General features: G+C 41.9%; 1 protein-coding gene across 2 annotated transcripts in view; it reads right to left on the bottom strand.

Annotated features, from left to right (window-relative positions):
* LRP12 (LDL receptor related protein 12) overlaps positions 1-12162 on the bottom strand; it is a 71725-nt gene extending 59563 nt beyond the window's left edge. For both annotated transcript variants that reach the window (XM_025450391.3, XM_025450389.3), the window contains exon 1: positions 11936-12162. In XM_025450391.3, coding sequence (XP_025306176.1) covers positions 11936-12014 — 79 coding nt within the window. In that variant the 5' untranslated portion in view covers positions 12015-12162. The remainder of the gene's footprint in view (positions 1-11935) is intronic.
* Positions 12163-13217: the final 1055 nt, after the last annotated feature.

Genomic DNA, 13217 nt, shown 5'->3' on the forward strand with positions numbered 1-13217 from the left:
AATTATACACTTAAAAAGTTTGGACTTCATTGTATCAAACTGTTATTTTAAAAAAACGTAACAAACCCATGCAAATATGATCACTTAATCTTTCACAAAGGTACAAATCCTAATCTTCCAGTTCAATGGAAAAAGGACAATCTTTTAAACAAATGGTGTTGAAACTGATTTTTATTTGCAAAAGAATGGAGCCTCTTAAAATTTGCACCTTATAAAAAATACATTCAAAATGAATTTTTTAAAAAAGATTTTGCTTATTTATTTGAGAGAGAAAGTGAGAGAAAGAGAGAGAAGTTGAGCATGAGGAGGGGCAGAGGGAGATGTAGACTCCCCACTGAGCAGGGAACCCGACGTGGGGCTCAGTCCCAGGATCATGACATGAGCCTAAGGCAGATGCCCCTCAAAATGGATCTTACACGTAAATGTATAACATAAAAATAAAACTTTTAGAAAAAAAATAAGAGAAAATCTTCATGATATGGGATTACATAAAGTATTTTAGAAATGACACCAAAAGCGCAATTCATAAATAAAAAATTGATAAATTTAATTTCACCAACTAAAAAACTTTTGTTTTGCCCTCTATCCTTCAAATGTGAATTCATCTCCGCTAAGGTATCTAATTGGCTTATTTAAGGACCATTTATAAGAAGGGATCTACTTCTTACAGGCTCATCTCTATTACCTTGCTAAGCGAAACAAAGCTTAACCACACAAGGAATGGAAACCTTTCTCCTGTCAGCAGGACAAATCTTTTAACTATCCCTTTTCTATTATACAGTTCATAAACACTCTCCTCTCCTAATCTTAAAAACTGAAATAATAAGGACCATAATAATGAAATCTTTTACATTGTTCCTGACCACTGAAATCAACAAAAACAAAAATGTTTACAAATACATCTATAAGATTAGGGATTAGATCTGAAAGTCGGGTAGAGGAAGAGAGGGGAGGTTAGTTTACAGGAGAAAGAAAAGGAGAGGAGGGAGGAAGAAATTTAGGACTATGCATTGATCTCATAAATATGAACACAAAGTCTAAAAAAAAAAATTACTGAATGTATTCCAGCAGATTGCATCATTACCAACTTGTTACGGCCTATTATATAAATGTAAAAATAGTTCAACATTAGGAATCACATGAATGTACTTTGCTCCATTCATGGATAAAGAAATTCACTTACTCAAGTTTTATCTGGCATTATGCTAGGTATGTTTCACTTGCATACTCCAGCCCTCATAAACATCTTATGATCATCTTGGAAATGAAAAAACTTATGTGACAAAATTAAATACCTATTCTCAAAAACTTATTAATACAGGAGCTGAAAATCTCTAATTTGATTAAAAATAACAGAAACCTATAGTAAATATCACACTTAACAAAAAAGAAAAAAAAGAGGTAGAGAACCCTTAAAGGTGTAAAAGATATCAACAATTGCAGAGTATAGACCTTATTTGGATCCTGATCCAGTGTTTAAAAATTCCTGTTTAAGTGACAACCATTGCCATATATACATTGCTAGATATTTGATGATAATTAGGAATTGTTAATGTTTTAAGTGTGATAATGGTACCAAGTTTTTTTTTTAAGCCCTCACATCTTAAAGATACATAGTAAAATATGAATAAATTAGATGTTTGGGATTTGCTTCAAAATCATTTGTATTTAGGGACTGAGTACAAGTCTAAATAAAACAAGGCTGGCCATATAATGATAATTTGTTGAATCTGGATATTGGGTCTACCAGGTTAATTACCACTAGTTTCTCTACTTCTGAATATGTTTGGAATTTTCAAAGTACAAAGTTTTAAAACTTTTTATTTTATTTTTTAATACTTTATTTATTTGAGAGAGAGAGAGAGCACAAGCAGAAGGAGTGGTAGAAGGAGAAGCAGACTCCCTGATGAGCAGGGAGCCGCAAGGCAGGGCTAGGCCCCACGACCCTAACTAAGATCATGGCAAACGCTTTACTGACTGAGCCACCCAGGCGCCCCTTAAAACTGTTTTTAATTAGCAAACCCAAAGGAAAAACAAAAAACAAAAGTAAAAAACCAAGCACTAGAGAGAATATAAATTATCAGAAAACTTTCTATAGATACCATTATCGAACACTGTTCTATTTTTAAAAATTTTTATTACTTAACTTTTAATTGAGACATATACATAAACGCACTAATTGAAAGTTTACAGTTCAATAAGTAATCGCGATAAAACTCCATTATCTGTGTTAACTACCACTTAGGTCAAGAAGTAGCACACGACCAGCAGCCCAAAAGCTACCCTGGTAATCAGTTCTCTCAATGACAACCTCCCCCCCCTTTCCCATCAATAGGTAACAACTCAATCTTGTATTCTAACTTCTTAGGTTCTAACAACATAGTATCTTAAAATTTTGTGTCTGACTTCTTTTGATCAACATGTGAAATCCACCCCAGCTACAGGTACCAGTAGTTGGTTAATTTTCATTACTTTATAAGCAAGTTATTCTCAAAATGTGGTCACTGAATTTCTGGGACTCTCCAAGACCCTTTCAGAGTTTAACAGAATAAAGTTCACTGAGTTATGATTTCAGATTCCATGCTGCAACTAAATTTTGTTTTTTCTTAAAAAATGACTTGTCAAGTTCTGGTGTAGCATCAAAGAATATTCACATTTACCTGAAAAGGCTACTAAAATGTTTCTCCCTTTACAATAACACATTTATGTGAGGCAAGATTTCTTCCTATACTTCAACCAAAACATGTCACAACAGACTGACTGCAGAGACAGACATGAGAAATCAGGTGTCTTCTATTAAGCCAGACATTAAATCACAAAAATGTATAGCAACACCATGCTTCTCACTAATTTTTGTTTGTTTGGGAAAATATAGTTGTCATTTTACATATTTTTATTTAATATATGCTATTTATGGTCACACGTAATAGCTTTCTTCCTGTCGTTTTAAATGTAAGTGTGGAGTCCTGAGATCTAAAAGTTTGAGGACTGTTGCTGTGTAGTTTTCTCTTATGCTAATGCACCATAATCAACTCATCCATTCTACTGGGGATGGAAAGAGGGGCTGTTTTTCACCTGGGACTATAACAAGTAAGGATGCTATGAATAATCTTGTACATGTCGTTTGGCACACATTATGTACTCATTTTTCTTGAGTTTATACCTTGGAGTAGAATTGCTAGATCACAGAGCATGTTTACATTCGACTTTAACAGACACTGACTTTTTTCCAAAGTGTCTATTAAACATTTGAAATGTGGTTAGTCTATTAAGATGGGCTATAGGTATAAAATTTATACTGGATTTTGAAGACTTCAATATTAAAAACTTTACAGAATATTTCAGTAATTATTTTCTATTGATTACATGTCAAAATGATAGTATTTTAGATATACAGTGTTCAGTTAAATACTGACATTAATGACATGTCTCTCTCTTTTTTTTTAAATATGGCTAGTAGAAAATTTAAAACTATGTATATGATTTGTATTTGAGGCTCATATTATATATCTACTGGGCAGTGCTGCTACGTGGGGAAATAGATGTAAAAGAGGCCAATATCAATACTGTATATAAGAAGTCTTAGATGCTCCTGAGAAGGGCACCTTTTTAGGAAGACTGCCCAAAAGAAGTAACATCTAAAGGCAGGCCAGAGGACAGGCAAGAGTTAGCCTAGTGAAGAAAGTGATACAAGAAGGAAGGTAAGGCAGCCCCGGTGGCTCAGTGGTTTAGCACCACCTTCAGCCCAGAGGAGGATCCTGGAGACCCAGGATGGAGTCCCATGTCGGGCTCCCTGCATGGAGCCTGCTCTCCCTCTGCCTGTGTCTCTGCCTCTCTCTCTCTCTCTCTGTGTCTCTAATAAATAAAGAAAAATCTTAAGGAAAAAAAAAAAAAAAAAAAAAGGAGGAAGGTAAAGCCAGGCAGAGAGAGGGCAGGGCACAGAGTATGCAAAGGCCAGGAGACAAGAGAAATATGTTTAGTATGGCAGAAATATGGTGGACGGTATGGGAGTGATGAGGAGAAGTAACAAGAGACAAGAAAGGAAAAACTAGTTTGATCATAGAGGGCCTAGTGAGTTATGCCTGTATTTTAGGAACAGGAAACTACTGTTGGGTTTTAAGCAAGAAAATTACATAATGATATCTATACTTTAGAAAAGCCACTCTGGCTGCTTCTATGTATATGACTGAATGTGAACAAGACTAGAGTCAAGATTAGTTGGGAGCTGTTAAAATAATGTAGACAAAAAAACAATGGGTCTCTATAGAAAGAGAGAACTGCAATAGAGAGATATGAACCTTAGGAAAATCACTGCTCTCAATTTCAGTTTCTGCTATACTTACCCCATGGATACTCAGAATTCAAGCAAAGCATTTCTTAGTAAAGGTGTTCTGTATTCTAAGTCTTGGTAAAAAGCTCTAGTGTCAGTAGAACAGGCATTAATAATTTCAAGAAATTGAATTCTATTTCAGAATATACTCAATCCAAAGATTCCTCTTTTCTCCAGCTTATTAACGTAAAACCTAAATGATGCTTTAATAATTAGTGAAATTAAGTCAGATAAGAAAGGGCTTACTTTCTTACTTATGTTTAAAATGTAAATCCCAACTACTAAATATGGTACTGTGCTCCATTTAATCAATTCAATGTTAAAAGATTAGCACCATTCCCTATTTCTCTAAAAATGGAAATGTAAGTGAATTAAGGGTAGATATCAAGTTACTCTCATTCAGTGGTAAAGCAATTTCACTTCTCACCAAACTCATCCTAGTAGAGCACTGAGTTATTGAATACTTAAGAGTCAACCAGAAAACTATTCTGTCAGCTTCATTTATTTTGAGGTTTCAGGATCTTCTAAAGTTGTATCTTCCATAAATAAACAATCCAGGGGAATAAAAATTAAAAGGTCACTTTCCCCCCAAATTTCTGACATTCTCTAATCTACCAATACATCCTTGCCTCTTCTAAGATACAAAGCAATCTTTAATTGACCACTTAATATAAAGCATTTAATTCGGGCAAAAATATAAAATATAACTTTATCCTACCCTTTGCTTCTTGCCTCAAATACTCTTAAAACACTGTAGAAAGTTATGTTCTATAACTTATTTCATTGACAACAATGATAGTCCTTAGAACTGAGTTTAACTTAAACTTTTAAATATAACTTTTATCCTACCCTTTGCTTCTTGCCTCAAATACTCTTAAAACACTGTAGAAAGTTATGTTCTATAACTTATTTCATTGACAACAATGATAGTCCTTAGAACTGAGTTCTCCGCAGGACATTTGTTAAGCCTCTCCCCTTATAACTGAAATCCTCATTCCTTCTTGCCATGTGTTGTACAGCTGTTCACCACAATATCCCTTCTTGCGTTGTGTGTTCTTAGCCTTTTCTTTTCTGGATTAAATAACAGAAACTTCCTAAGGGTCTAACCTCCTCTACTGAATTGTGGAAACCAATCACCCTCAACTTTTTCTCCCTCCCATTCACTCTCATCTGATCCCATGTCATAGAGGAAATCTCCAGCTTCCCACCCTGAAACTTAAACTTAAAGACCTAAGTACACTGGCACCAATATTTCCTCCTCCTCTGTTGTGACAAGAGAGAAGTATCCTTTTCTTTTCCTATCAAAAAGGCAATCCATACTCTCCTATCTGTACTGTTACTACCTTAGTCCAAGATCCTGCGCCTCTCACTGGGAGCACAGGCAAAACCTGATCATCCCGTATCTACTCTTGTCTACTTCACAACAATCCTCCACACTGTGGACAAAAGTGACTGTTTTTAAAACCATAAATCTTATTATGTCCACTTAAACCTTTTCTATAGTTACACTTAAGTAACCCAAACTCTTTACCATGGTTTCCAAAGCCCTGAGTTCCTGCCTGATTCTAAGCTCACCTTGCCACTCTCCCTTATGATCACTGTGCTCCAGTACATTGCTTTTATTCATTTACCTGTGACACCAGTTCTTCCACATCAGCACTTTCCTGATTCTGGGTCTTTCACAGGTATTTCCCAAGTACAAGGCTCTTTTCCCAATCATAATATGGTCAGCCACCCTTGAGGTCTCACAAACAACTAGACAAAGAAGTCTTCTAATTACACTGTGTCTATTACTATCTCTGCCCCTTATGAGTTTCATATTATAGCTTATTTACTAGACTATCAACCTTATGAGAGCAGAAACTATGTTCATCAGGCTGTTGTGTCTTACACAGTACCAGATAAAAGCAAGTGCTCAATGAACACTTGCTAACTGAATGATGAGTGAAGAGACAGGATGAGGCTGCAATCTGGCCGTAGTCTACTACTTCCTAGTGGTTTGATTTTAGATAAGCCACAACCTTTCTGAGCTTCAATTTTCTCTTCCATAGAAGAGAGACCAATACCTTATAGGATTGCTAAATGAGACCTACTGAAGATTAAATGGCAATGAATAAAGACCAAGCACAGTATCTGAACTTAATTTAATAAATGTTACAAACTTAATATAATAAATGTTAGTCTCCTTCCCTTCCTTCTATAGCTCCAACAGTGAGAATTCTTTAACCCAATTCAGTACTGAAACTAAAAATAAAGAGATAGGTCTATACACGCACCTATTGTCACATATACATAAAAACACTGATGACATGTATTTGAACAGACAGACTAGTAACTTGTATTTACAGGATCTAATCCTATGCTTTAGAAAATGGGAATAAGTAGTGTACATCTGTCACTTACTCCTCCCAAAACCAGTGGGGGTGGGGAGAGTAAGGAGAAAAAGAGAAGAAACTGGAGGGAAAGGTAACTTTAGAAATTAGAGATTAACTCAACTTCAATTCCCAAGTTTAGAACAATCTTCATTTACCTATAAAGACTTGCAGCAAGAAAAAGCCTAAACCCATTATGAAATAAAAACATTTTCCATTTGCTTAAATCTATATAAATCTCACCTATATTTACTTACCTCATTTTTACTTTTCATTCTTTAAACCATAATGGCATTGATAAAAGGTAAGAAAAAAAAAGAAAGAAAAAAATCTCAACTACAAAAACACCTCAGATCAGAAACACAAAAAGGTTTCACCGTTCCCTTAATTTCTTGATAAGCTTTAAATCGTCTAACCACAAAAGTCAAGTCTTTTCTTTCCATTCTCTAACTGCTGCTCACTTTTCAGCCTGACATCACTTTTATGTTTTTGTCAGAGATTTTACTTTCTAGGAATCTTCTAAATCATTTACCATATATCATTCAAATCTCTTCCATATTCTTAGAATATGGCTAGCCTCAGAAAGTAGTCATTTAAATACTGATGGTCTAAATGGTCTGATAACCATTTAGAATTTTATGGAATGTGCTGTGTACCTTCATATTCTCCCCAGGATAATTTAGATTCTAAACCCAAGGAAGGGTTTATGTTAAGCAATTAATTCAGTTTTATTCAACATATTTTATGTAATCAAGCTTGACTTTTTTTAGAAGTAATTGGAATCTGGTTTAGATTTTTTTTTCTCATGTTCCAGTTATTTCTACAACCTTTCTAAAATTGGAACTTCTAGTCTATCCTTAAACTGGAAATTTATAAAATGCTACTGAATGTTCCATAAAATTCATGAGAAAATACTTACCCATTATATATAAAATGCAAGGATAAAGAGAATATTTTATGTTACTACAACCTCTAGAACAGTACTATGTATAGCAAAGACTTTTGACTATAATTAGCTGAAAACCAGTTTAAAGAAGAATTTTATCACAGGACAGTCAGTGGATGCCAGGAAGAGTTCTTACTGCTATCAAATGCTCTGGCAGTAAGTAGCCAGAAACTAACCATCTGCAACTCTCCAAGGCTATTGTAAAATGATCTACAAATATCACAAACATTTGAAATTACATGTTAAGGTCTCATCTAGGGCTGTATTTTTCAAACTAAGAATTTCAATCTAGGTCCAAAATTAATGAGTTCAACCAGCAAACGAAGAAAGGAAGGGTGAGAGAATGGGGGATAAATAGAAGATAACATGTTGGAGTGCATCACAAGTAGTAAGAGTATTATTTCACAATCTTTGTTTTGTTCTGTATACAGGGAGTAACATAAAATGTATTTTAAGGTTGGGTTTCAGTTAAAAACAAAAAAAGTTAGAAAGCAGTGATCTGGGACACAAACAGAAGTGGAAAAGGATAAAGCAATGGAACCATTACGATTACCAAATTATGGCTTGGGAGATGAGCCAACCAACAGCTTCTGTTAACTAGGAGACAGTTTTGGAAACCTCCATGCACTTGCAAAAGCCAGACATCTTTATGTGAGATCCGAAGAAACACCTTCTCTTACAGTACGCCTAAAACAATGCCCAGCAAAGCTCACAGTCACTCCCACTAATGTTTTTATCCCTTCAAACTTCCAGAAGCAGAGGTCAACTTTTACTTTCTAACTCTTAGGCAATAGTTACAATAGCTAATAAGATACAGCAGCTCTCTAAAGATAATTATTGGTTTTTATTTATTTTTATTTTTTTGTAAGATTTTTTATCTTATTTATTCATAGAGACAGACACAGAGACAGAGACAGAGAGAGAGAGAGAGAGGCAGAGACACAGGCAGAGGGAGAAGCAGGCTCCATGCAGGGAGCCTGACGTGAGACTCGATCCCGGGTCTCCAGGATCACATCCCAGGCTGCAGGCGGCGCTAAACTGCTGCGCCACGGGGGCTGCCCGATAATTATTGGTTTTTAAATAACTACTTCTAGAAAACATTAACTATATTTCCTATCACAATTTAGCGTTTCAAATAAAGCTTTAACATTCAGAAAAGTAACATGGAAGTGTAAGTCACACTATTCCTCTAAAATGCTCAAATTTAATAGTCACATACATAGACCACTAAAATGGCCATATGAAGAGAATAAACACCAAAATAAACAGAATCTTTTAAAAAGATGTATGAAATGTTTCAAAGATTCAAAATGCAACTTGGAGCCATTTAATATTGTCATTAATGGATAAGACTCATTCTGTGAAGACTTAGAACTGCCTAAATATTGGCCAACCTGTTTTTTTCCACTGAGTCTATGCTAAGGGTTACTATGAACACTCAGTTGTTTTTTAATTTAATTTATTTGAGACAGAGAGAGAGAGGGAGAGCGCATGCATGTGCACACAGGCACCCATGTCCAAGCCTGGGTGGTGGCAAGGGTGGGGGCGGGGTAGGGGTAGGGTGGTGGTTGGGGGGGGGGGGGCAGAAGGAGAGGGACAAGTAGACTCTTCCCTGAGCACAGACCACAACGTGAGGCTTGATGCCCCAACCCTGAGATCATAACCTGAGCTGAAATCAAGAGTCTGAAGCTTAACTGACTAAGCCACCTAGGAGACCCTGAACACTCAGTTGTTTTAAGAAGGATTTCTAATTATTTTTGAAGCCACTTTAAAAAAATAAAAATAAAAATAACAGGGACACCTGGGTGGCTCAGCAGTTGAAGGTCTGCCTTCGGCCAGGGAGTGATCCCAGAGGCCCAGGATCGAGTCCCACATCGGGCTCCCTGCATGGAGCCTGCTTCTTCTCTCTCTGCCTGTGTCTGTCTCTGCCTCACTCTCTCTCTGTCATGAATAAATAAATAAATAAATAAATCTTTAAAAAACAAAACACTTTTTGATGCATAAGGAAAGGACAGTCTCTTAAATCCCAGATCATATCTGTTCTAAAGACCCGCAGTGATGGATATTTCTCTGGATGCATCCACTATTCCTCACAACTAGTGCATATTCAAGTTAAATGAACCCCACTACTGTTATAGAAGCACATCCCCCCATATTAGTATTATTGTTAAAGCTTTCTTCCCCCCCCCTCTCATATAAACCCACATATGGCTGGAGAGACAGAAGAGGACAAAAGTGCAGCTATAAAGAGAATTTCCCCAGTTGCAGGGTGAAGGGTACCTTTTAATCTCTGCTCACATAGTTTAATGTTCTGCCTGGCTCACTACCTCCTTTTTTCTTATACTTTGAAACTTGCTGTGGTTTGAGACATCAACGCTGGCACAATTACTTGCTAGTTTTATAACATGGTCCCACACTGTTGGAAAAGGAGTTTCATTCTTTGCCTACTAACAATTCCTCACTGAACACAAATTCCAAAAAGATAAATCTTTGATAAGCACCTACCAGAAAGTCGTTTTGTGTACAAGTACAAAAGAATGTACCAAGACAAATTACAGGGTTCACAGCCTCTTATCCCTGGAGGCAAAAAGACTTCTAGTTCAAACACTAATGACACAGGTTTTAATGAAAGAGCTAAAAGAGCTCATTTATTTATCCATTCTGATCAGACATCACACTAAGATTAAATTCTGACTATAGTAGAGGACAAAGCAGGTCACTTCTAATCACCCTAGACTAAAGATGCCTTTCTGCTTTCTTCTTTCTTCTGAGCGATTACACCAAACCTAGAGCAGAACTATACCCACCTTCAGGCTAGAATAAACAACAAAATAGCTTATTGATCTCTGGTGTAGACCCAAACCCACAAGTCATCAGGCAAGTAGGGATCACAACGACTTGATGCAACTGACACACAAAAGTCATGCACAGGGTTTTCTGATCACACAGAAGCACACCACAGGCAATTACCACATCGAATGTGGATCAAACCTTTCTCCACCCCAAACAAAAAGAATAATACGTTAATCGGGTCGGGTGGCAAGCAATACATTTTAAAGCACACTGAAAAACTATTTTTTGGTTGTCCGTAAATGTTATGTTCGTTAAATTCATTTACTGTGATTTCTCAGGTCTTAAAAGTAACCATCGTTCAATTCCACAGATAAATGCTTTCAAAAGAGGTAAGTACTTGCTGGTGAATTACATGTTGCCTTAACTCCATCACCACACCGTCAGTGGAAGGAGTGTTTGTGGCAGACGACTTGGACGTTTTATAAGTGAAATTTACCAAAGAATGATAGCTTCTCATTATTCCCTCCTGAAGAAATAAAAAAACGCCATTCTAAAGAGCAAAGGTTCACCGCGTTCCCCGAAACACCTTTTCAATGCGTTTCACTGATAAACTAAGAACGATGAAGCCAGAAGTGGATGGAACTCCAGTCTCAAGCAATGAAGGCTCTTTCTAATTAATTCCATTTAGCTCTAGTTCAGACTCTGATGTAACATAAAGCTTAGTCTTCACACACAGGCTTCAGCTTTCCCTTAGCCTCAAAGGAGTATGTGCAACGCAATCCACAGACTGGAATGAAGCAACAGTGACAACATCCGCGGCCAATGACGGATGAAATGACAAATGAACTAGGAGTCGGGGCAGACACGTACACCCTACGGGAGAGTCTGAGGTGGGGCTGGAAACTATTCTCTGGCCTTCTCCCGCGTGCTGCTTCTGGGGAAGGGACAGGATCCAGCACGCCCGGGCTCAGCAGAGCCTCGGCCTCCAAGTGGGAAGAGAGCAGCAGGCGGCTTTCGCAGGGAGTGGGGGAGATGGGGGTTGGCGCGGTGGGAATTTCACTGGGGAGAGAACTTCCTGACCCCGGCAGGGTCGGGGGTGGCAGGACCGTCCCGACCGCGGCGAGGGCGACCTCCGCCCCCTCCTCGCAGCCGCACATCTGTGTGTGCGAGGACCGCGCAGGGGCCGGCGAGCCCGGGTCGGGGAGTCCGCCCGCGCCCGCGCCCCCGCCCCGCCCCCGCCCGCGCCCGCCCCGCGCCCGCCCCGCGCCCGCACTCCCTCGCCGGGACGCCCAGAGCCCTCTCGCGCAGCCCCGAGGGGCTGGAGGCGGGCAGCGGGCGGGAGCATCTGCGCGTGCGGGCACCCCTCGGCGCGGCCACCCCTCGCCGGCTCTTTGTCCCGCCGGCGGCGGGGGCTCTCCCGGCCCGGGAGGCCTCGGGGCCCAGGGTCGCCCCAGCTTTGTTCGGTCAGCGGGGCGCAGGGACGCGGACACTCACCGTACACTCCGGAGAGGAACAGCAAGACCAACGCAGACCTCCACCGCGGAGACTCTTTTGTGCTCCAGCGACGGGCCATAACCACGGCGGATGGAGGGAGCGAGGAGGAGATGGAGGAGGAGGAGGAGCCGGGGCCAGACGCCGCCGCCACCGAGCCCCCGGCTGCTCCCTGCGCGCTCCGCGGCGGCGGGAGGGGGAGGGGAGGGGCCGCCGCCGCCGCCGCCGCCGCCGCCCGCGCTCCCTCCCTCGGGCCCTCCCTCAGCAGCGCGCCGGCTCCCACCCCCGGCGGCGCGAGAGCCCTACGCGGGGCGGCCCTCCCGGGGACACGGGGAGGCCGAGCGCGCCCAGGCGCGAGGCGAGGGGGCGGCGGAAGCGCGACTCCGGCCTCGCGCCGCACAGGCTAGCCGGCGCCGCCACCCGCCAGACGGAGCGCGAGCCGGGACCCGCGCTCATCCGTGCGATCGGCAATCGCCTGGCCCGCCTGCCTTGGTGCCCGCCCCGCGCTCCGCCGGGCTTTCCCAGTCCCGGGCCGGGTCCTCCGCGCCTGGAGCCCCCGGAGTCAGGCAGTGCCAATCGATGAGCGAGCACGCGAACGCCGGCCGCGAGGTTCCCGAAGAGCTGGGGAGCGGGGCCCCGCAGCGGAGCTCCGCTGCAGTCCGAGGCCTGCTGGGCGCCCCTGCGGGTGGCGCGAGCACCAGCTGGGAGGCTGGGGATGGCCGCACCTGCGGGGAGAGTGGGTGAACGGAGGCTAGAACTTGGGAGTTCTCTCCGCTACCGCTGCGCGCCTCGGCTTAAATCGGCCGGGAGCTGGGGCTGGGGTGGGGTGGGGGTGGGGGTGGGGGTGCCAGTGAGCGCCGCCGTCCGCGGCCGCCGCCGTGCGAGCCCGCACGCCCCGGCTCGAGGTGCCCGCGCTTGGCCCGCGAGGCTGGCGTGCGGGGCGCTTCCAGTCTGGGGCGGGGGCGGCGGCGGCGGGAGGCGGTTTGCCGTCCCGGGGCGGCTGGGGCTGGGGGCGCAGGGCTGCGGGAACTCGGCCCGGGTGCGCGGCCGGAGGAGGGGGGCGTCTTTCTGCAACAGCCCGACTGCCCTAAGCACCTTCCCCGACCGCCGCGAGTGCGACTCCCCCCTCCTTTAGCACTCCGTAGCACTTTCTAAATACTTCTGTAGTGACACCCGCACGCCTGACCTTCCGCCGTGCGTTTTTTAAAGCGTTGTCTACGCGTCTTCCCTTCCTCGCTGGATTTATCGTTGGCCTTGACATGCACTCTCTTGGCTATTCGCTGAA

The sequence above is a fragment of the Canis lupus genome, chromosome 13 (genome assembly GCF_003254725.2).
Source record: "Canis lupus dingo isolate Sandy chromosome 13, ASM325472v2, whole genome shotgun sequence".
Classification (NCBI taxonomy): Eukaryota; Metazoa; Chordata; class Mammalia; order Carnivora; family Canidae; genus Canis; species Canis lupus.